The following is a 24,290-nucleotide window of genomic DNA, read 5'->3' as shown; positions in this document are numbered from 1 at the left end:
TAGCGCCATCGACGACATCCGTCGATTTTCTCGTGCTCGCCGTCGATGTCGTCGACGTCGTCGTTGTCATCGTCTTCCTGTTTCCAATTGGCTCCGCGCCTTTCATAGGTGTTCCCCGTTTCGACGATTTTGTGTCTTGAGCTTTCAACTCGGTGGACGCACGCTGAAGGAGAAATACGTTTATATATAAAACTCGACATATTTTACTATGATTCAACAAGAACGACGAAAATAAAAGATACATTATTCTCAACGATTATTCTTTATCGTAGAAGTAAGAAGAAAGTATTAGTTTTATTCTATTATTCTCATTTTAATAAGTTATTTGATCATAATTTTATCAAGAGATTGATAATAATGCGTATAAAATTGTGTTACATATGAAACATAGATAAAAATACTCTATCTTCTCTTTCATTAATCTTAAATAATATATTGTAAAATAAATTATCGTGAATTGTCATATGATTTCGATTATCTGAATTTGTGAAATTAAAGAAATGAAAAGTGCTAAAGATACATTGATAAAAAAATATACAAAAATATATCTCATTTCCACTTAATCTTGTTCAAAATTATATCTCCTATCTTCGCACCATACAATAACCTCCATCAATTTTACGTTACAATTCCATTATCTTTGATCCATACAAATCTTCAAGAAACCGTACACTTTTAAACGAATCCCTTCCCCTCACACGCAAAAAAAACCCACCTATTTATAAAGGAAGAAGAATCCTTTACGCAATCTTTGCTTACCCTTGGCATCGTATCCGGACTCTTGGACGGCGACGGTGGTACGTTTCTCCTAGCACGGTTGCTCGTTTCCGCCGTCTTCATCGTTTCCGGGCTCGGACTTTTCACGACCCTGGGGAAACGCATCGCACACTTTACAGCCGAACGGCTCGTATCCCCCATACCCTTGTTCCTCGCGGCAACGCTCCCCGACCGCCCGGGCAAAAACATCCCTTCTCTATTTCCAGCACGATCATCGATATTTATTCGACGGGCCTCCGATCGCCCCGTCCCTCGCCCCGATCGTCCCGACTCGATCACCGACTCACTTTCGCCCTCGATCGACTTACGTATATCCTCGATCGATCTCAACCGTTTCACAGACAGTGAACGATCCGCACCTGTTGACGCTTCACCCGTTTCTCCTTTGTCTGTCGTCGCTCCCCTCGACGTCTCGTCGCTAGAGTCGAATTCGAGGCGTATCTTCACCGAATGTTCCCGCGTTTTCTTCTTATTCGACAAGCATTCCACGGTTCTCACCGAGTCGAGGCTGCACCTCGATCTCGTGCTCCCGGTCTCCTCGCCGGAATCGGCGTCGTGGAAAAGTTTCCGCTTGCACGTGGCGCTTGATCTCGGCCTTACGTCCACCGAGTCTATCGCTTTCGACAATTTTTTCGCGTTCTCCTGAACCAAATCCTCCCCCCCTCTCTCTCGAGATTCGAGGCTGTCTCTCGAGGCGCTCGAAATTTTCCTCGAGGAAGATCCGAACGATTCGACGGGGCTCTTCGAGAGATTTAAATTCGATCGATCGAGCGCTTTCAGGGAAATGGTGTTTGAGTCGTACGTTTCATCCGATTCCGTTTGTCTTCTCATCGTTGTCGATTCCTCCAACACGCTTCGAATCGAGCCGGTCTCCGTGCCGATTGAATCGAAACGTCTCAGAGCCGATTCCACCGAGTCGGTTCTCCCGTAATTCATAGCGGACGATGCGCTCTTCGCGGAAACATTGTACTCTGATTCCTTGATCGTCGAGTCGCGGGCCGTGATATCAATTTGTTCCTCTTTAACCACGGTTTCGAGGAAACTCGACCCTCTCATAACTCGGCGAACCAGCTCCATCGATTTCAAAATTTCGTCTTGTCTGCATCTTGTCTGCGAATCTGTCCAAGTTTTAGCTTCGTTCTTTCGATTAGTTGCTCGTACCACTTTTCGTTTCGTGTTACGAGCGATCGATTCGTTGGTGGGCGAAGGACTATTGCCCCACGCGTTATATTTTTCCGTGTTTCGTGTTCTTCCCTTTCGAATTGGACTCGGTGTTTCTTCTTCTCTTGGCTTGAAAATATTTTTTCCCTCGTGTATCCTTCTATTCTCACGTTTCAAGGCATCAGAGACGATCTTCTTCTTAGATGAAAGCTTGTTCGATGTTGCTAAATCTCTCTGGCTAATCCGTTTCTCCTTATTCGATTTTTCCTCGAAGACGTTCGACTCGAATAAAGATCTTCTCTGTTTCACCGGCTTCCGCACGGAATACGTGAACAGTTTCTCGATCCTCGATTTCTCGCTATCCGCCAATGTTTTGTTACCGGATTTCGAGCAAGGCTGCTTCACGTATTGATCGGGCATCGTGATTTCCTGTATCTCCACGTCCACCTCCACGGATGTGCAACTTTTTGGACTCGATTCCATAGATGGAATTTCGCGAGAGAACGGGGTCCCGGCTCTTTCGTCAACTTTTCCACTCCCCTCGATCCCTGCCTCGTCCCGTTTCGATATTCCATCCGCGATGGATCCTTTCGCTCGCTTTATCGAAACGTAATCGACTTGATTCCGACCCCTCATCATCGTGTCACGAATCAGTTTCGTCGAGCGCAGCGTATGGTCAGACGATCTACGATCGATTCTGGAAGCGGGGCTGTTCGTTGATCTATTCTTCGGATCGTTGGTCGAAGTTTTTGATTTCGTCCCAGTTTCTCGTTTCGCTCGTCGTTCAATCGATTTTCGATCCTTCGATCGTACGTCCACCGTATTTTTAGAGGATCCGAGATTCATAGTTGTAGCCGATTTTCCCGATTCGTAACGGAACAATTCCGGTGTTTCCTCTCTACTGTTCATCATTCTTTGGGATCTTGGCGAAGAGTCACGACTGCTGGATCCATAGATACTCTTTCTATCGGTTTTCGTAGTTTTCTCGTGATAGAATCGCGGTTTCAGATCGGGCGTGCCTTTCGATGACAATGGAGAGGAGCCGCGAGAATGATGCTTCTTCTCGTCAATTTCCTCCTCGTTTCTTAACGTTTTCTCGCACTGCTCGGAGAAAAATCGCGATGCGAAATGTTTCGAATTTGTTTCGTTTCTATTTAATAATTGTCTTAATGCAGTCTTCTCAGAACTTCGTTCCTCTTTAGAGTGATCTGCGATCTCCATTTTCGGTTTTGAAATCGTTTCTGGCGTCACTATCATGATCGTGCCAGATCTGTCGGAATCGGAACTGAAAAATTGTGGACTGGTGTTAGATCTCTTTCTTGTAAAATCTGGTGATTTCCTTCTATGATTTTCACCAAGTTTTTTCGTATCCATCTCGCTGAGGTTTAGAGATTTACGAGCGTGTTTTTGGTCGAAGCCTATGGTAGCCGATTTTCTTCTTTCACGATCGAACAATTGAGGACTCGAGCCACCACTTTTTTCTCTCGTTAAACGTTTGGAAACATCGAATGATTCAGCTTTGATAGATTTCAAACATTCTGGCGAGGAGGATTTTCTGATTGCGCCTCGTTTCACTTGTCCATCTGCATTCGTTGATTTCTTCGTCGTATCGTCAATTACGTCCTTTCTATTTCTCGGTTCTATTTTCAACACGAAACTCTCCGTGTTTCTCATATAATCGGGCGAATCAGACGAACGACTTTTCGAGTTTATTGCATAAGTGGTGGCCGATTTTTCATTTTCTTCGCAATAAAATTTAGGAGTCGCGTCGCCGCGCCGCGATTCATTCGAAAAATCGGAGGAGAATTTTTCAGCAGTTGTCGAATCAATCGCGTAATCGGTTAATTTCCCGGATTCGTTGCAGCAGATGGATTTAGGACTTTCGCTTCTTATTCTGTTCACAGTTTTCGAAGAATCGAAATTTGCAAATCTTTCGAACTCTTTGAATCTCGTCAGATTTTCCTTTCCTCGCGCCTCATCTGTAGAACATTGTGAAGATAATTTTCTTGCAGTTTTCGAATCGAGAATCGCAGTGGAAGAGTTTTCGGATTCCTTGCGAAAGAATTTGGGGCTTTGACCGATTTTTATTCCGCCTTTCGACAATTCAGGCGATAATTTTCTCACGGTTTTCGAGTGGGCTACCACGGACTTTTCGATTTCTTTATCGAACGACTTTGGACCTCCGCCTCTCTGTATCTCTCGATTTTTAAAAGATTCGGAAGATAATTTTCTCAAAATCTTTGGATCGATTGCGTACGCGGATTCCTCGCGGAAGAGTTTCGAATTTTTCTCTTTCAATAATTTCGTTCCAGTATTCGAATCTATCGCGCAATTTATAGCAGACTTTTCAGATTCCTCGCGAAAGAATCGTGGACGATCGTCCCCTCGCCTCGTATTCCTCTCAGAATTCGAGGACACCGTCTCAGAGATCACAGCCTCGACGACCATTCCAACACTTTTCCTTCCCTCGTTCGATCTTCCATTCGAAACCTTTCTTGTTCCATCCTTGACCACTCGACACTCTCTACGAAATTACAATCAATATGACACAAGCTTCCGAAAATCCTTACTTTCCCGCGCCTCAGCCTCGTTAACTCTATCTTCTGCGCCTCTACAAACGGCTCGTTCAATTCGTGTTAATCTTCGCGATGTTAGCCAAGACAAAGAGAGGGGGAAGAGGGGAAAAGATGAGGCATGATTTTGCGTGATTCTCTTCCTTGCAGCAGGATAAAGCGACACCTTGTGGCCGTGTCTCGCTCCTCAACTGTCTATCTTTTAATTCGATTTAATTCGATACTTTGTTAAACGGATTAAAAACGGAGAAAAGCGGCGTGAAGAAGCCACGTTGAACATTCCATTCCGAAAGATATAATTATGCAGAGAAATTTGTATTAAATTATTTCTATATTCTTTTTTTTTTTTGAAAGAGTAATTTTTCTTTATCCCACGTATGCATTGATATATAGCTTTAATATCATGGCGAATAATTGTTGTGTTATGGCGATGATGGAGCGTTTTTTTTTAAAATGTCCTTCGATTCCTTTCTCCAAATAGGCTTTTTAAATGTTAGGGCGGACATGTATAAATTAGAGCGGGCATCTTCCTTCTTGCGACAAACTGCTGCGCCTTTAAATTTGCCGGAAACGCGCCATTTAGACGCTCTTTCGAGGATGATCACTTCCAGGGAGGATGTATTGTTAGGCTACTACGGTTGCGTGGGTTTAAACGAGTCGAGTCTAGCCAGCGATCGCAATTATGCAACGAGAAATTAATCGGCGATAGAGAGAGGGGAAGAGGGCGAAAGCAGCGACGGATTGTTAGCACTGATTGCCAATTAGCGGCCGGGGAATTCGCATTTGCCAAGGTTCGATTTGTCCGAGAAACACGATCTGCTCGCGTGTTAAGACACTTTAGAGATCGCGAATAACGCTTTTCTTATTATTATTTTTTTTTTCTATGGAATATAATTTCTTTTGTAATATAAACGTAATGCGTATATTTATATCTCTATTTTTTCTTTTGAAGTTGAGGTAAGTTTGAGTTCTGAATTTTTTGTTTTTTGAATTCTGTTTTAAATAGTTTTAAAAAGTTGAGGACGAGAGCGGTGAAGAAAGTTGGAAGATAGGTAATTATCATAAAACGATAGTTATCATCGCGATGTAAATTCTATAGAATGATTATAAAAGTGTGTTAAGGTTGTAATGTTAGTTATTTAATTAGAGGCATTTGTTTCGTAGTTTAGTATTATACGATTTTTTTAAGAAGCTCTGAAGATTGTAAATTAAATAAATATAAAATAAATAATAATAAAAATCTTTCAAAGTTTCAATGAAATGTTTTTACATAAGATTGAAGTGAAAAAGTTTATTAAAATTATTGAAAACATTTTGTGAACGTTTTGAGCATTATTCAACGCTATTGAAAAGAAATATTTTAATTTTAAATATGGAAAATATATATATATCTAGTCAAACGAATTATCTTTGATTATTTAAATAAAATAATACACCACTCTCGTTTGAATATGGAACATGGAATAGAAAGCTTTTGTAAAATTGTCCAACGTATGTATCATTTTCACAGAACGTTTCACAATTCTCTCATCTCGTTTATCTTTTATTTCTACGTACCTGGGGCTAAATTTTGCTGGAAATATTGGGTCAGTTCGTTTCTTCAGGGCGATAGTTTGGCTCTTCGTAACGTTGTTACCACGTTTCGCGTTGGCGTTTTTAAAACGTTTCAACCTTGCCTCCGCTTGAGATAACTTCTTGGTAACACTTTGTTTTGGAAGCTTGTCAGGAACATCCACCATGAAATCCTCCGGGAATTCTTCGCTCTCGAGATCGTTTTTAACACGATGCTTCAGGGTCTCGTCGTATTCCATCAGATGAAGTTTCGCCATCATACGATTCCTTTCTATCGTATCTTGGTCCACAACTTCCTCGATGTGCGTCTGCTTAAACGAAATATTGAATGACTGAAAATTCTGTTTGAACGGAACGATTAAAATAACACGTTGAATCGAAATTATAGCAATATATTTATAATCTTTGTAGCAGGATTCCTGGAATAAATGGAATAGAAAAACGTATGAAAAAATTGTTACATATCTTTTAGATAAATTATTCTCAATTAAAAAGAAAAAAAGTCGTTCTACAGGAAATAAAATATAATTAAAATATTTTAAATAAAATTTTGAATTTCCAAAATTTAGAATATTATGAATAATTCTTCTATAAATATATTTAACGAATAATAGATAAAAATTACCATTAAATTATCCAAACATTATATATTTTTCTTCGAAAGGATAAAACAGTTTAAAACTTGTTTAAATCGACGCGATATTTAAATTAAAACGACAAATCATTTTAATCGTAACGAAACTTCTATAAATACAAATTATAGGAAAAATATTTCTTGAAATTTCGCAATATTCAATTCACATCCTGTCACATCCTATCGTACGTCGAAAACGTGCGCAAGGAATGTGCACATATTTCAATAATAAAAATTTCCTCGCTTTCAAAATGGCGCGTTACCTCGTCCCTGTGGTTGCCATTCGAATATTGCGCGACGTGGTTCTCGATCCCAAACTCATCATCGTCCTGTTGGCGTGCAGAGGGGCCGAACGATTCTCGAGCGATTTCCTCGTGATACGAGACGACCGGTTTGCCACCGTTCAAATTGCTGTTCACGTCAGCCCTTGCAACCCGCTTCACAGTCACGGATTGCCGGCTCACCGTCAAATTTCCGTTCTTCTGCACACCGTTTCCGTTAGTCTGTTTCCGCGGTTTGTTCTCCAACGGCTCCAATGGATAACTTCTGTCGATCCCCTTCACGGTCGTTTGTCGTCTTTCGTCGAACATCTGCCTCACCTTAAAATCGTGCAATTACACGTGTAAATAAGTGTAAATAATTTTTCACGATTAAATTACGCGTGACGAATGCAAATTTGAAATTAGAGAAATTAAGGATTAATACGATTGAAATAATCTTTAGTTTTGAGATAAAATCATTCTTTGAAGGGAAAAATAATCTTGAAAAATAATCAGTGAGAAATTGTATTGAATTTAATATTTTAATATTAATTGGGTTTGAATAAAATATCTCGTAAAAGATAGATTTGAAGTTGAAAGGAAAGTAAGATTGAATTTGAATTTAATAATTCAGAATTATATTATTTTAGAGAAATGTCGATTTTGTAATATCGATTTATATATATATATTTTTTTTATGAAAATATTTTTTAATTTCACATAACTGGAACAAATTTTCAGAACAAGTTTGTTCAATGCTGCTTGCAAATTTACCTTACTTGCTGACATAATTTCACTTCCCGACAAACTGGTTCCACAACAACGGGCTCACTTACGAATTCTCAAGATTGCGGTCAAGGTTCGGCAAACCTTTAATCTTCTTACTTTTCTTCTTCAATAATAAATATAAAAATTTACCTTCGTTCTATCAATCGATACACATTATTGTTTAAAAGTATCAGACGTTCTTTAAGACCAAACGTAATTTAATTATAATGTCTGAAAATAAGAAACAAAAATATTCACTCGAGTTTCTCTTTCTTCGAATCTTTACAATTGAAAAATATATCCACTCTTGCGCAAAATCTCTTTGTATCCTAAATCTTTTCCGAAAACCTAAGTTAAGTTGCAAATAATTCAAAGATTTTTTAATTTTCTCTTTGCAATTTGAATTATCGAGATTGTACGACGATTATTTTACATTCTCTTCCCATAAAAAATATTTGCAAAATATATTTATCATAATAAATAATCAGGATAAAATGTTTTTAAATAACGAGCAAAACTTTGATCCTCACTTTAACCATTATTCTAAAATAAATTAAAAATAATCAGAACGATTTAAAAAGTGTTTTTTTCTACGAAATATCTACGATAAGAAATCGAATAGACGAACGTGGAAAAGCGTGGTTCACTCTCGAAAAGAATGAACGCCTGGAAAAGGCGACTCATTCCCAGAAACATCGGCCATTAGCCCATTCAAGAAAGCGTAGCGTGAAACCGCGTTACGACAACGCGTTTCCACGCGAGGGGAATCGCTCACCTTTCCACCTTGCGAGGTCGAGGTTGCATGGCTGCTGCTCGAGGTCTTTGTGACGGTGTGCTGGCTGATGGTGCTCGTGGCATGATTCGAACTTGCGTTGCCTCGTTGCACCACCTGATAAGCTCGTTGCTGTTGCTGGTCGTAAAGCTGCAGCAACTTCTGCTCCTTTTCCTGCAGTTGCTTCTGTTGGAAGCGGGCCTGCGACAACCGCATATTTCTCTCTCTCAATTTTATCATATCTCTCGTTGGAACGAACGATTTTTAAAATTAAAATTATCTTGACGAATTTTTTTTAAAGAAATAGCGATTATCGATGTAAATTAAGTTAAATTCTTTTCTTGTCGATGGTTAAACGGCACGTGGTTCATGAAAATTCTCCATTAACTTAAAAATGATTTTTGAAGGAAGGATTATTCGTATTCCACGTTTCAACAGATTAATTTTTAACATAATTTAAAAATTGAAATATAATATTTATATATTTCGAATTTAACGAAACGAATTGTTCGAAGATACGTTCTTCACAAATCGAATATAAATTGGTCCCCTTGTCCAATGATCTAACGATTAGATCAATAATTAATTTCACACTTTTCATGTTCCAGATAAGAATACCATTCATTTAATAATTCATTTCTTTTATATTTTAATTCATCAAATCTCCATTTTCCCTCTAATTAAAAATCCCTTTAGATACTCATTTATTCAGATGATATATCGCACAGAAAAATCTTCTTATCAACGAGTCACACTCGGTGCACACGATTTTCCTTTTCGATTTCGATTCGATCTTTCCTCACTAACCCTCGAAAAAATATAATCATAGCGTGGCCCACGAGTTTAACACACTGGTCGACCTACGACTCTCGGTTAACCGCGGTTCCTGCAGCGATAGTTGCACGGTCTATAGTGCGACCGATGCATACGCGGCGTTTGCACTCTACGTGCAATCTCATCGATTCCTTTTAACCTACATGTGAAGAGGTTAGTAAACCCGCTACCTAGCCAAAGCTGATGAGAATTTTTCCCCTCATATGGTTTCCACCATTATATACTGTGTTGTACGATATTATTTAACTGATTAACACGCGTTTGATTCCTTATATCGATGGTATTGGTTAGCTGGAAAGAAAGAACAATTCTTTTTTTTAATTTAAAATAAAATAATTTAAGAATTGAACATGCGTGCATTTGTATTTATTATTAATAATTATTATTAATAATTATTATTAATATTATTAATAATTATTATTAATAATTATTATTAATAACATCAGATTTCCATTGCACTCCATCCTTGATTCAATAAATCTCCAAAATAAGAGTTTTAATTTGAAATTTTTTTTTTAATTTGAAATTTTCGAATGAATGTTCTTTGTATATGAAAATGAAAATATCTTTGCAAATCGCTATTTCCAAATTTTCAAACCTCTTAATTTCGTGTATTTCAATAAAATATCTTAAATATACTTTACGTTCATCGATCAAAGGTGAAAGGCGAATAACCCTTGACGGATCCGGAAGTTGATCGAGTATAATCGCGTTTAGAACGCGTTTTACGCAACCGATGCCGGCTTGTCGCGTCGTATAAGTCAACCGTCAGGATTCGTCTTCGTCGAAAGATCGAGCATTGTTTGATAATCAAGAGGAAACTGTTAATTGGATAGCCGTCGAATCGTTGGGTCGGCAATCAACAGGCCTGCTAATTGATTTATTCCTAATGAGCCTGACTCGCCGGTCGTCTCGCTTTGTACACGTGCAAATTCCTGCCTCGACCGGCCGTGAACGTGTAATTCGTAATGATAACGAGACGTTGATTGGACGTCGATTAGCGTCCAAGCCTCGTATGGATAAAACGTTTTCCCTTTCATCGATCGTGAAGGGTCGTTCCTTAGACAGTGATCCAACGATTTTTCGATTTTTGGACGAGATTTATTGAATTTTCGACGAAAGGATGGAGTGCAATGAAAAGCTGATGTTATTGCGTAGAATATGTAATTATATTCATTATGGCTTTTGTTCAGAGAATTTTAATATCGTCGAGGCAAATGTTTGTTCAAGATATCGATTATTTTTTTCTGTTCAAAATTGCTGTACATATTTTTAATTTGCTTCGTTTCAATATTTTCAATTAATCAGCTATTGAAGATACATTCGTTGCATAATAACGTTCGATCGATCGAACGTACGTTTTGTGTAATTTTCTTTCTAGTTATAAATAATATTTCGAGTAAAAAAAATTTTGATATTGTAGAAAGAAAATTAAATCTATCGATTTTGATTTTTGCTTGGATCAATAGGACACTAATAATAAGCAAATAAGATAAATAACGATATTAAATAACGCTGAGATTTATTGATTAATAAATAATTAGTGTCTAAAATATATTTAAATTATATGTATGCTATAATTGCATGAGCCATTTACGTGTTAACAATATAACTCCACATAACCAATTAATTGGAACTAAAGCATGTAGATTTATTATATTCATTTATCATAAGCATAAAATAATAGAAGAAAAAAAAAATGAAAACAATAAGTAAATGAGAATCTTTTATTAATACAAACGAGTAAATCTAACTTTAGAATTATGCAAATAACACATTACTGCAATATAATGTGCATGCACGTGTCAGTCACATCCGGAACACTTAAGGAAATCAATGTAAGATAGATTCCTTTAAATCATTGTTTCCTATTATTACATTCCTTTCTCATAAATACATATTTCCAAAATCCAAAATACTACGATCATCAATTCGTTATTACCTTTTTTTAAAAATCTATCCAATCCTTTTTATTATTTTTCTATTTTCCATTGAACGACGAAGAGAGCCACGACGAAACATTTGGAAACAGAAACATTTGTGAATTTTCATTTTCGAAAATAAACCTGATATGGAACAGCTTGCGCGTGGGTGGAGCAGAAAATCTGACCCGGCAAGACGAGTACGTTCACCTTGCCCTTAAATAAGACTCTGGATCATCGTGTGCCGACCCATCGAAACAAACGAGGAGGAGAGGATGCGAGAAAGGAAGAGAGAAAGAGAGAGAGAGAGAGAGTGAGAGGACAGGTGGGCTAAGAGGAAGGATCACAGGTACATTAAAGAAACGAAGATCAACGGAGGAAAGGAGGTCGAATGCTTTGCGAGAAACCTGCAAAGTGGCTTTTATCGTGGTTCAATGAGGGAAACAAAGATAAAGAAAGCAAACCAAACGTGAAAAAGCGAGATGAAGAGGCGTAGTGACAAGACGAATGAAGATGATTTGGAGAGCTTAATAGAAAAATAGAGTGCATTTTTCTCACGAAAAATTTTCAGATTAAGATTTGTAAACAATTGATTTAATCAATTCTTATTGTGTTATTTTATATTAATATCTAAAACGCTATTTTATCTATCATCTATTAAATAGAAATCTAAGAATTATAAATTTTCCTATTTTCTTATTTTTAACAATAAGTCTATAAAATTATTTAAAAAATGTTTCAAGAAACACGATATATGATATTGTAATAAAAATTAATTAGCAAAACATCACTACGTTATTATTAAATAATAATAACAAATTAGATAGATATAGAATATTTGCCTATTTTAAGCATGAGAACATAAGTTTATATTAAATAATTAAAATACCACCTCAATATAACTATTCTAATCAAAAAGTATACCCAAAACACGAACTACACAAGTTATAATCGATAATATAGAAACAATTATTGAAATTCCATGCTGGAAAATATGCAACTATTCACTTATTATTACCTTTCCAATTACCGCATCGAAAACGTAATTCTGTGTGTATCTATTCGAAACAAAATTTAATCTCACTAATTATTTATTAAAAATTTCCTATATTCGAATTTCTTATAATCTCATTATTACGTTAGATTAAGTTAATTAACCTTCTGTAATTCATTACAAATCTCTTTGCTACCCTTCTTTGCTACCAAACGAGTGATCGAACAAAAGGTTCCAAATAACGATCGAAAGGTTTTCGCAACATAGGTTGCAGAGAAATCGTAAATCAAGAACAAGACAGTGAACACGAATGCTCGTTTCGTCGGATGGAAAAGGCAAATGGGGAATCGTGGCTTGTTGTCTCGAAAACATCGGTCAACGGTACATATATATATATATATATATATATGTACTGGATTGCAAATATCGGGGAATGGAATTGGAGAAACTGGTCGCGCCGCATGAATGACACATGAACGACACTCGAACATCGTTTTGGAAAGCAAAAGGAGCAAAGCAGGGGAACGCAGCGTGCCTTGATACTCTATACATGGTCATGTGTGTCAGAGCCACGATACCCTGGCGTCTTCCACGCCTGGTTCAAGTGTGATGTGCGCGATCCTTTTTGGATCAGAGATCGTTGACATCGATGGGCTTTTCCCCATATACGATTTTTTTGCCTCTTCGTTTCGCTCGGGTTGAATTTGATTTTATTAACATATTTTGACATGGCAACAGATACTTTTTCCTTTCGCAACGAGAGATTATTGCGAAATAATCCGATTGGAAATTTTCTTTTCCTTGTATGAAACAAATAATATAAATGTATATTTGATAAATTCTCTTTCGAACATTTTTATTAGGTATCCTATGCTTTATCGTTGTCACGCTGGTCTTAAAAAGTATTTCTGAAATATAAATTCTTTTCGAAAAAATGAACTAAATATATAAGAGACAAAGTAAAAATTAATTAAGATCCTTATTTATCCTATTATCTTCATATTCGAATTCTTTGTCAATATAACATATTTTTCATTAATAATTAAATTTTTCTATGAAAAATCTCTTGCACGATTTTTTCTTATTATTAATTTCCTTTTTTTAAAAATATTTTTTCATGCTGGATAATTACAATATGGGAAATAATTCTGTGCAAAGATAATATTAATACTTGGAAGAAACCAATCATCGTGTCAAAGTACCACCTATCACGAGCCTCCCTAGTAAATTTTCTACGCGCTGTATGTATAATTTATCGATTCCGTGTATATTCTTTAAGAATTGCGTGTAATAAAACGTGCAATTTGTAAAGCAAAATTATCACAGACAATACCATATTATTCAGATTGGAATAGGTGGACGTCAATTCTTGTGCCGCCCAGGACGTTTTCATGTCCATGGAAACCCCATAGGCTTCTAGTTGTTTCGATTGGATATATCTGCCTTGTTTCTTTCGTTCCTTGCGCTTCATCGTCTTCTTTTTCGTCTTCAATAACATCCTTTCCGTGTACACCCTTTTCCTCTTCATACGCTTGTATGAATCGAAGACACACGACCTTACATCGTCCATCCCTCCCATCTTACCATTTATCACGTTCCATTTATCATTGGAGGAATCAACGTTCAAATTGCCACCCTTCTACTTTACGATCCATTGTTCGTCACTCGCCCCACGATACTTAACACCGTGCATCGATTTGAATTCTCATTCTCGAAATTACAAATTCTACGCTTATATGTCGTTCTAACGATGGACAAGAATCGCTCGATATCACATTAAGAGGACTCAAAAATCGATTTTGGACGTGGTGTTTATATCCTTCGATTTTTATTCGACGAATCATTTTTAATAAATATTATTTTGCAAATAATTTTAAGAGATCTTGAGATTTATTTTATGGTTAGTTTCATATTATTTTTTGGTAAAACGATGAATCGATTTTAAATTTATATTTATATTACTTGATATCTTGTATCAATTATTCATTGATACGTTTCATCATTATTGATATCGATTTACATTAATTATTCCTTGATTATGATCATAGAATTTAATTTTTTATTATCTATACATCCTCATCTCTTGTAAGTTGAATTAACGATTGGAATAATGATAAATTTACGTCAATGTTTTTATAATAAATGAGGAATCGCGCGTTATGATACCACGTCGTTGGTTTTAATCGATTTTCTGAATATCGAGTTTAATATATTTCATGCTGTGCAATTTCACGAGAAGTTTCGTGATGAACCAGCTGTGATTTCGTCCATTAATTTAATATTTCGTGATCGATAAATTAACGATTATTATACATGTAAGTATTGCGTTACTTGGAAGTTCGTGTAGTTTGTTTCAAATACTGGCTGTTAACGAAATAACTATTTCGTTATTTAAATAATTCTTGGCTCTTATCCATTTTGACTCTGGTCGAGTCAATTTAGAACAAAGACTTGAAATACTTTATTAATACGTCTTCCATGTCCTCTTCTTAAGACAATCTATCGAGACAGCGATGTTAAAAACGTGTTATAATTTTTGACGTAAACCTTTGCCCATAATAAATATTAAATTCAGAGTAAAGGGTTTATGAAAGAAACTTCGTCAAACTAGATATAGACAGTGAAAACTTTTTAAACAGTATAGACAGTCTTTTCAAGTTTCTTGTCACTTTTCTTCTGATATTTTTAGAGACATTCTTAACAATCTTAATTACCAAGTTAAAAAACCTGCAAATTGTCTCTTTTTCTTTCAACCAATTCAAAATTCTATTTAATCTCTAACTTATCGAAAAAGAGATATAACACGAGAGAAATAAACACGTATCATCTTTCCATTCTCTTCTTGCTTTTATGAATCTCTCTTAATTCCTCAATTTCGAATAAATGAAATTGGAAAAAGAAATCTCATCGAGAAGAATTAAATACAAAGATAATAAAGATCATATAAGATAATTACATGAACTTCTTCTTCAATTTGATCAAGACATCGTTCAACACGAAACATTCTCACTTGGTCTCCATTTATCGAAATTGATTGGCATACAAAATTTCAACGTTCAAACGTTATCGAATTTCTGAATTTCCGTTTTTAATTCGATAAATATCGAATTTTAATCGAGGATATAAAAATATAAACTCGCGATAGAGCTGAACGACACTAGTAGTACACTAACAATTGCGTTGTTACCAAGTCTGGTTTGGTTGCGTTCCTGTAGGGGATGCGCATGTGCGGCTTTCCTACCCTTAAGTTGATGACAACGTAGTCAGAACGATTATCGTTATTTATTTTATTATCGTTAGTACGATGAGCGAAGAAACAAAATTCGAAATAAAGGAAAGGGATAAGGAGGAAGCAATATCATTTGAATAATAATTTGGTCGATAAATCAATTATTTTAATGTTTATTTTATATTTAGTATCTTTAGGTATTTATTATATGATTTTAGTACGATAATAAGAAATTTATTTATGCGAAGTATTTATATTCTCTGCATCCATATTTCTTTGGTTTAGATTTGATATAAATGTACAATTTTTTGTACTTTTGATGAAAATTAAACGAAACTTGAAGAATTAATATTATTACTCATCTTGTATTTTTTTTATTACTATTTAAAATGATCGAACATTTGATCGTATAAATCATTTTATTTATTCGAATAAAAATTTTATTTTGAAAAGGTAATTTCATCTCGTTTCAATTCTTCCGTTTTTATCGAAAGCGACTCTTTCATCTTCGATTTTCCACGTTTCAAATTCTCGATTATCCGTAAACAGGGTTAATACAGTGAACGAAATATAAATTTTTTAAAAGCCGATAATCAATTGTGACGTCATTTGAATTCGTTATTCGTTCGATCACCGTTTCGAAAAAAAGCGGCCTTACCTTTCAGTGAATTTTAAATTCTCGATTTAAATTTAGATATTCTATTATTGATTATCAAACATGAAATAATCCATTGATTGTTTTTCTTTTTAAGATATAGACGAATAATTTAAAATTAAAATAATTTTCTTATTAAAAACATGACTCTTTGTTTAATTAAAATTTATCATTGACAAATCATATCATCTTTTAGAATATTTTAATCTATTTTAAAATAATTAATTTTGATTAAAAATTGAAAGACATAATAAAGGTTGTCATTTAATACAACTTTCACGTGCCATTTGTGATTACAAGTCTTATTGCTGTATTATAAGTTATTTATAAACAAATTATTGATGAAACAATTTTACTTGCTCGTAATTTCATTGTTAACTACGCTTAATAAGAACAACTTTCTCAGAAATATTTCAAAGAGGCGAATAATGAAAAAGTTCAAGGTTATTTGATCACGAAAGCTATTTGGTCAAAGCACCAATTGTTAAATGATATAAAAAGAATCAAAAACATTTATTTTTTTATTTAAACAATTTTTCTTTATACAATTTATAAATTTGTATTATTTTTACATTTTTTAATCATCGATATTTTCAATATTTAAAAATTTCGTATTTTAATATTCATCATCCCCATTCGATAATCCTTTGCTTAATTTATCATCGATATTCTTTTTACGTGATACACGGAATACGATAGATTCAATGAATAATAATTGAATTTTCTAAAGTCGAGGAAAAACAAGCTCGAATGTGTTAAAAATTCAAAGGTGTTTTGTTGCAGGTTGTTATTTATAATTATTTACAATTAGTTTACCCCACATTAAAATTCCTAAGTTCAAGATTTCCAGCAAAGATTTAAAAAGATGATCCTGCGCAGAGATAACACGCACTTCGTGGAAAACCTTCGAATTTATAAATTTTATCTCTCAAATGGCGAGGATGAACTTTTATTCGTATAAAACTTTTCGTAATTTCATTTAGCTTAGCAGAGGAAATTTTGTACGCGAACAAGAGATTTTTGCGAAATTAAAATTACCGAAGGCGTTACATAACATGATGTAATATAAAATGTTTTTCTCATATATATGTTTATTACAAGCGAAAGATTGAAAAACAAGGAAGATAATTCACGTTTTTACAGAGATTTTCGTTGCTCTTCTTTGCGCATCCTAAAAGATACATCCTATTTTTTTTTTTTATTAATTATACTGTACTGTAATTACGAAAATCCAAAGTTTATACAAACATCTTTGAAAACCATAATTCATGTATACTGGAAAAATGTTATTGGAATAATAGTTTTGCAAAAAAGAAAAGAAAAAAAAAAGGATTTTTCCATGCTATCCACTCTATTCTCAACTTTAATGGATAATATTTTCCAGAATGAAATATTTCCCGTATTATCGTCATTTCTCTTATAAATTCATACAGGCAAACTTCGTCAGAATCGCCAGTACATTACGGGATCTTATGAGTTCCAAGATATATCGTGCCATTATGTTAAAAGTAATGAGTGTTTCCGAGCAGAAAGTGTCTGATCTCCACCTATTTGTTGTCGAAATTTCAGATATTTTTCATAAAAAAGAATAGAAGAGTTATGTTGATGTATACACCTAGCTTTACGTTTAGATCCTGTTAGAAGCGAGGAAATAATCGAACACTTCCACTTGAAAAACTTTTTCTTACGTCAAGTCAATGCAATTTTTTTTTATTAAAGATTATTTGCATTAAACTTATTATTATAAAAATTAAATAAATATTATACCGATCGTATTTTTATTTTATTTATAATACTTATTAAATTGTTTTTCGTAGTTTAACTATTCTAATTTTATTAAAAAAAATATGGTATTTCCAAAGAAATTTGAAATACTTATCCTATATGAATTTAAACTAGGCTATGATGCAGTTGCAGCAGGTTAGAATACAAATGGGGTTTTTGGAATGGTCAAATTTGTGAAAGATATAATTCATAATATTATTTATATCTTTCTAATTAATTCCTTTTTTAATTCATATTGAACAATACATTAGCAAAATACTTTGACGACATTCTATTTGTTATGTCATTTATCCTCTATTATTATACAAAATAATCAATCATTTAAAAACTATTTTTCAAAAAAAAATTTTTAGAATTTATTCATTAACATCAAAAATTATTCCTAAACTAAACCAGAAGAAAAATACATTTCCTAAATCAGAATTCTATCAATTTTTTCGAAATCAATGCCCAATACTTGCACGTTTCATCGGTTGTTCGATTAATGCTTTCGATTGCCGGCCGCTCGAATACTTCCGTGACCCAGTCTCGGTCAATTTCGACGGAGCACGCTTTTATTCCCTGCGATATGCAGTTTGCGAATGAACAGGGGATCCATGTCATCCCCCCTCGATCCGTGCCGTGTAGAAATTCCAACTTGGTCGAGTGCAGAGTTCAAGGTTCCTCGAGAGCATCGTCGCTCGTGCGAGATGATTGGTTTTCGCTCTGTCGACCATCCTAACGACTCCGTCGAGCCTTGCTTTCTCGTTGCACCGCGTGTGCGCACACATGGATTTCTGCATTCCCAGTTCGTGACAGACAATGCGATCTAACCGATCAACCATGTGAAACTTATTTTTCTAATCTTCCCCCCTTTCTTTCTCGATTGAAAAAGAGCGATGGGTTCGAACCGAGCTCGAAACAAGAAGAACAAGAAACTCGTAACTTTTAATCCGATTGATTTTCGATGTAACCGATCCAATAATCATTTAAAGAGCGTTAAAAGTAATATATACGATTTTATTAACATTGGAAAAAGCTTGCCAATTTTCCATTACTCGTTTCAAACACTAATTTCAAACACGAATTAAAATCCATAAGATAAAAGGAGATGAGTTTTATTAAAATATATTGGTTTAATTAAAAATATTTTTCAGAAAATCCGTATGATAAAAATTCCTTTCGATTCAAGATTCTCGATTTTACTTTATGCGCGTATAACTAATTCAAGGCATGCGTTTCATCAATCTGATCAATCGAATACTTCCAAATCAAAGCTAATTAATTCGCTCGTTAACATCGAGTACGATTGCACGCGTAGATTTGCGATTCTGGTGCTTCAATTGATGGCCTCTCTTCAAAGCGCGACACATAGAAAGTTGAACGAACATTTCATCCGGTTATATGGGTTTCGATTAAAAAGTATCCTGAATCGTTGCTATAATTCATCGAGAGGACATCTGTATGTACAAGGTGTCATTATAATTTCTACTAGAGGCTATCTTGTACATAAATTTTAATAATATATGTTATATGTATTCTATGTGAAAAAATAAGATGAGAGCATAATTATATTATAATTTATTAATAATATGTTATAAAAACTAAGAATGTACTTGAAGAATGAAAGAAAGAAATATATATTATATAAACATTGTTAATATTTTGAATATTAAATGATATAATATATAATTTTCAAGAATAATTATAGAATAAATATAAAATAATATAAAATAATATATATTATTTTATATTAATAATAATATAAAAATAAATAAAAATAAGAATAAATATTTTCTATTTTACTTGACAAATAAATTACAATTTTATCTTTCGATATTTATATAAATATATATTAACTAACCATCACACAAATTTAATATTAATATTAAATTTAAACTACGTATAAAAGATATATTAATGATTTCAATAAAAGATTTATTTATTAAAAGTTTATAAAGCATAAACTTTGAGATTTTTGAGTGGAGGGTGTAGATACGTATATGTATATAAAATTAAGTTTCTTCACGTTTCATATTTTTATACATGTATCGTATCAAGTTTTCTCACGTCCGATATCTTCCTTATAATTGCTTAATAAATCATTTAAGACATTTTATCTGTACAATCATTTTTTATTATTTCGAACAAGGTAGAAAAATTTATACGAAAATTATGGGGGCACCCTGTATACGTACGTGTGCATACACGATAATGAATCCACGCGTGGGTCGATTAAGATGAAAGATAGATACAATTTAGCGTGCAACTTGCTGCAGGATAAATAGACCACGACTAATATCGTTTCTAGTTATTAAACAGCTCCTCACTCTCTTCATTTTTCCCCCAATTCTTTCGATAATCTTGATAATCAAACATCTAATATACGAACAAAAGAATTGGATTTCGAGACTAACTAGTTATCGATCTGATTGATCATTTCATGATCATTTCATTCATTGATTTTTCAAATGTTATAGATGGATTAAAAATAAAACTTTCTACTCTAATTTATTTAAACATATTTATTATTGATTAATAATAATTAATAAATAAATAAACTAATTTAAAATTTCATTGTATCATTTAATATTAACTAGTCAAATTTTTAAATGATCTCTTATCTTGAATAAGAACACTTGTTGGTTTTCACACGAAATGGGTGATGATCGACCCAAATTATGAGAAAAGCATAATTTTTCATTCGTATGAGATAACGATCTACAATATACGATAAAAATTATAAGTTAAAAAATTTTTGATAATCTAATAATTTGTTTAAAAAAAATTAAGAAACGTTCAACAATATATGGAATCAATTTACCTACCAAATGATTCATTTATCAATATTGCAATCGAGAAAATAAAATACTTGGTTCAATTCAACCAAGTATCCTTAGTGTTATCGCAGATCGTTAATATAATTAAGAAAAGTAACAGAAAAAGGTTATCAGATAGAGCATACGACATGAGGTTATCAGATAGAGATACGACATAACATTCTACTCTCCAATATTAAATAACGAGATGAATGTAACGATTTCGATATCGCAATTTTTCGAATTCCTCATATTCGAAAACATCGAGCAATAAAATAAATGACAATTGCCGGTCGAGGAATCCAGTGGGCGCATTCGCTAATGCACTCGCGCCCTAATTAATTTTTTTACAGAATTTCCTGGAAGTCAACTGTGGTCGCGTGTAACTGAAGCGTTTCAGAAAGTGTATGGCCGTAGGCAAGTAATTAAACAATGTCATAAAGGAAACAATTTATCCCAGTGATGGCATGCTCGTATAACACTGTTCGAGCACACATCTCTCTAATAATTTCAACTCGATTAATCATCCCTGATTTTACAGTAAATTCCAATTAAAAAATTTGAAAAGGATTATATTCGATTCTTTTTTCTTTTTTTATTTTATTTATGTTGGAATATTTTTCTCTTTCGTGCGTTTAATTTTTCTTCTGGTGATATAAAAAATTTATGAAGCGATTCTAAACACTGAGACGAAAAGTGATACGTAATAGTTATCTGAATAATTTAGTTTTTTTTATTAATGAAGAGAGACTTTTTCATCTCACATTTTCAATAAATTTCTCTATAATTGGGTAATAAATAAATAAATAAATAAATATAGAAAATAAGTTAGAATCGCTTGCAATAAAGGATACATGGACTCTAATATTTTTTAAAAACATTCCTTCGTCTATCCATCCTTTGCCCTTTAATTATTCTTCGAATTTCAATAAGAAAAATCGAGATTACCGAAATTAATACGAAAATTAATAAGATTCAAATTAGAAAGACGACTTCACGAAAATTGTTCACCGCGTATAAATTACTTAATCACGGTTCTTGGATCGTGTAAAGGGTTACAGTTTTATCGCGAGAAACATCATTTCACGTGCATCTACTTAATATCAACGACTTATAAACCTATGGTTTATTAACATGATATCGTTGCAACCATGACACGGGCCAATTTTATCGATTTTCATTATCGTGCACGCAAAGTGTTTATGAAACAAAACTAAACGCTTTGAGATAGGGATCGTGCTTGCATAAGGAACACAGAGACAACGCACCTCATAAAATGGAGTTCCGTTTGTTACTGCGAAAAAGGGGGATCCCCTTATCTAAGGAACGAGATCCGCCATATGGTCTCTCCATTACGTTCTCTGCTACTATTTATTCGTAAATCCGTGTAAAGATACGTAAGAATAATTTTATGCCGCGTTTATACTGGTAAGCAGTGAACAGAAAGTAAAAAAATGGTGAAAAAATACCAAACGATTCATTTAGAAGATGCTACTTTTGGTGGAAGAGATAAATATTTTTGAAATAATTATTTTATTTTTTGTTCGATATAATTATACAAAAATTAGATTTTCTTTTTGTATTTTTTGATTCGATGATAAAATCTACTTTTTTGCAAAAAACTTATCTGAAATAATCAAATAAATCACTTGAAAATAATATTTATTTCTTTTAAATATCATTATATTTTATCCTAAAAAAACATTTTCATATTTTTGTATATGAAATAACAAATATCCAAGTAAAATAATTTTTCTTTCTCCTAATTAAATCAAATAATATCATTTAAAACTATAACACAACGAATAAAAAATGAAGTTTAAAAATTATATTCAAATAATTATTTCAAGAAAAATTTTTCTCTCAACGATATGTTGATGTTATAATAGTTTTAAAATTGCTTAAACCAAGAAGGAAATGGAATAGAATAGCGAAAAATTAAAAAGAAAAATACTATTATTATTTAGATCGACAAAATTGACGTCACTTCTTAATATACGATTTCATTATCTATACATCAAAAGATCTGTTCACGAATAATTCGCGAGGATAGTTGCGAGCCACGTGGACGAGGCATTATTGGACACGATTATCGAGCGCACGTGAACAAAGTGCCTCGTATGTAAAAAGCTTTACGACCATACCTTGGACGAAGATTCCATAAAGCGGGTGGTTTAATACGTTGTCACGCGAACGGAAAGAAAATCGATGAACGATCAAATTAAGTTTAAAGAAATTGACGGTTTTGGGTTAAATTTTGCGAGACTTGTGCAAGATTTCATTTTGATAATTTTTGAATGTAGGCCTTGCTCGAGAATTTTTTTCGATATTATTTATCAAATCGAAATGGAAAATGTAAATGTATCGATAAATTTAATATATACCACTACGATGATATTTCCTTACAGATTTCTTGACGATACGATGATTTAATTTATTTATAATTATTTTCACGATTGTTAATTCAATTGTTTATTTAAAATTAACAAAAAGCGTTATTAAAAGCGATATTATAATATTCGTTCGACGAGAGCAGAGAGAAATACGATCGTTCCTCTCCGTGTCCGGAAAGCGACTTCGAAATATTTCGGAAATGTATACAATCGATTTGTTGTCATTTCTTGTGCCGCGATTTACGTATCGTATCGTGGCTTTCGTCAATTATTAATATTGATACATTTTAATACAATAATAGTAACAATTTTTTTTAAATGTTAGAAATATTTTGATAAAAAAGATAAAAAAATTGCAAATAATTTACAAATAATTTATAAATATCAATAATTTTATAATTAAATTTATTTTTCCATGCTAAATCGATATTAATTTGTTTTATAAAATAGAAAAAAAAATATGTAGCATAATTTTTTATCGTTCAAATTTTATCAAGTAAATTCAAAAAGATTATAAATCAAATAATGAAAGAATTGGACGTTGTATTATATTTATGTATCGTGAAACAACGAAATATCACAAAGTATCAATTTTTACGAGTTTTATAAAAAACTAAAAATTTTCAATCGTAAGCAAAACGTATAATTTTTCATTTCTTTTTCATCAACAACGTAAAACTTACGATTAAACTTACAAAATAGAACATCGATTAAGCATTTTTCTGCAATTATTTTATTCATCTTTAGGAGCATCCATTCACAGACAGAAATATAAAAAATATTGATAAATTATTTATTAATTTATAAACAATAATTTAAATTTGCATTAAATGAAACACAGAAAATTGAAATAGAAATCTTCGTCATCTCCTTTTAATCAAAATTCGATTGTTTCATTTTAACAAATAAATCTTATCCGACATTTTTATATACCAACTTTTGTATTTGATCTTTGATCTAGAATCGATCCTTCAAAGGTATTGTACGAATATATTAACACACTTTACATGTTTTTTTCACGTAGAAGAATTTACTTATCGAATAGATCGTTCTTCGAATCTGATTTGAGAGTGATTCGATTCTAGGAAGTAGAATATGCGCATTTTCTCGTAGAACGGCGACATTAACGCGTAAAATTGCTTGACCATAACTAACATACGTTT

At 33.3% G+C, this 24,290-nt stretch overlaps 1 protein-coding gene across 1 annotated transcript in view; it reads right to left on the bottom strand.

Annotated features, from left to right (window-relative positions):
* LOC102680129 overlaps positions 1-14,013 on the bottom strand; it is an 18,181-nt gene extending 4,168 nt beyond the window's left edge. The window contains exons 1-8 of the mRNA XM_006617305.2: positions 13,601-14,013; positions 8,521-8,718; positions 6,981-7,316; positions 6,069-6,391; positions 3,813-4,462; positions 2,291-3,698; positions 760-2,158; positions 3-163 (exon numbers count right to left, since the gene is read on the bottom strand). Of these exons, the coding sequence (XP_006617368.2) occupies positions 3-163; positions 760-2,158; positions 2,291-3,698; positions 3,813-4,462; positions 6,069-6,391; positions 6,981-7,316; positions 8,521-8,718; positions 13,601-13,846 (4,721 nt within the window). The 5' untranslated portion in view covers positions 13,847-14,013. The remainder of the gene's footprint in view (positions 1-2; positions 164-759; positions 2,159-2,290; positions 3,699-3,812; positions 4,463-6,068; positions 6,392-6,980; positions 7,317-8,520; positions 8,719-13,600) is intronic.
* Between the last annotated feature and the right edge of the window lie 10,277 nt (positions 14,014-24,290).

Source organism: Apis dorsata, unplaced genomic scaffold (assembly GCF_000469605.1).
Source record: "Apis dorsata unplaced genomic scaffold, Apis dorsata 1.3 scaffold_295, whole genome shotgun sequence".
NCBI lineage: Eukaryota > Metazoa > Arthropoda > Insecta > Hymenoptera > Apidae > Apis > Apis dorsata.
This window is presented reverse-complemented; position numbering and strand designations above follow the sequence as displayed.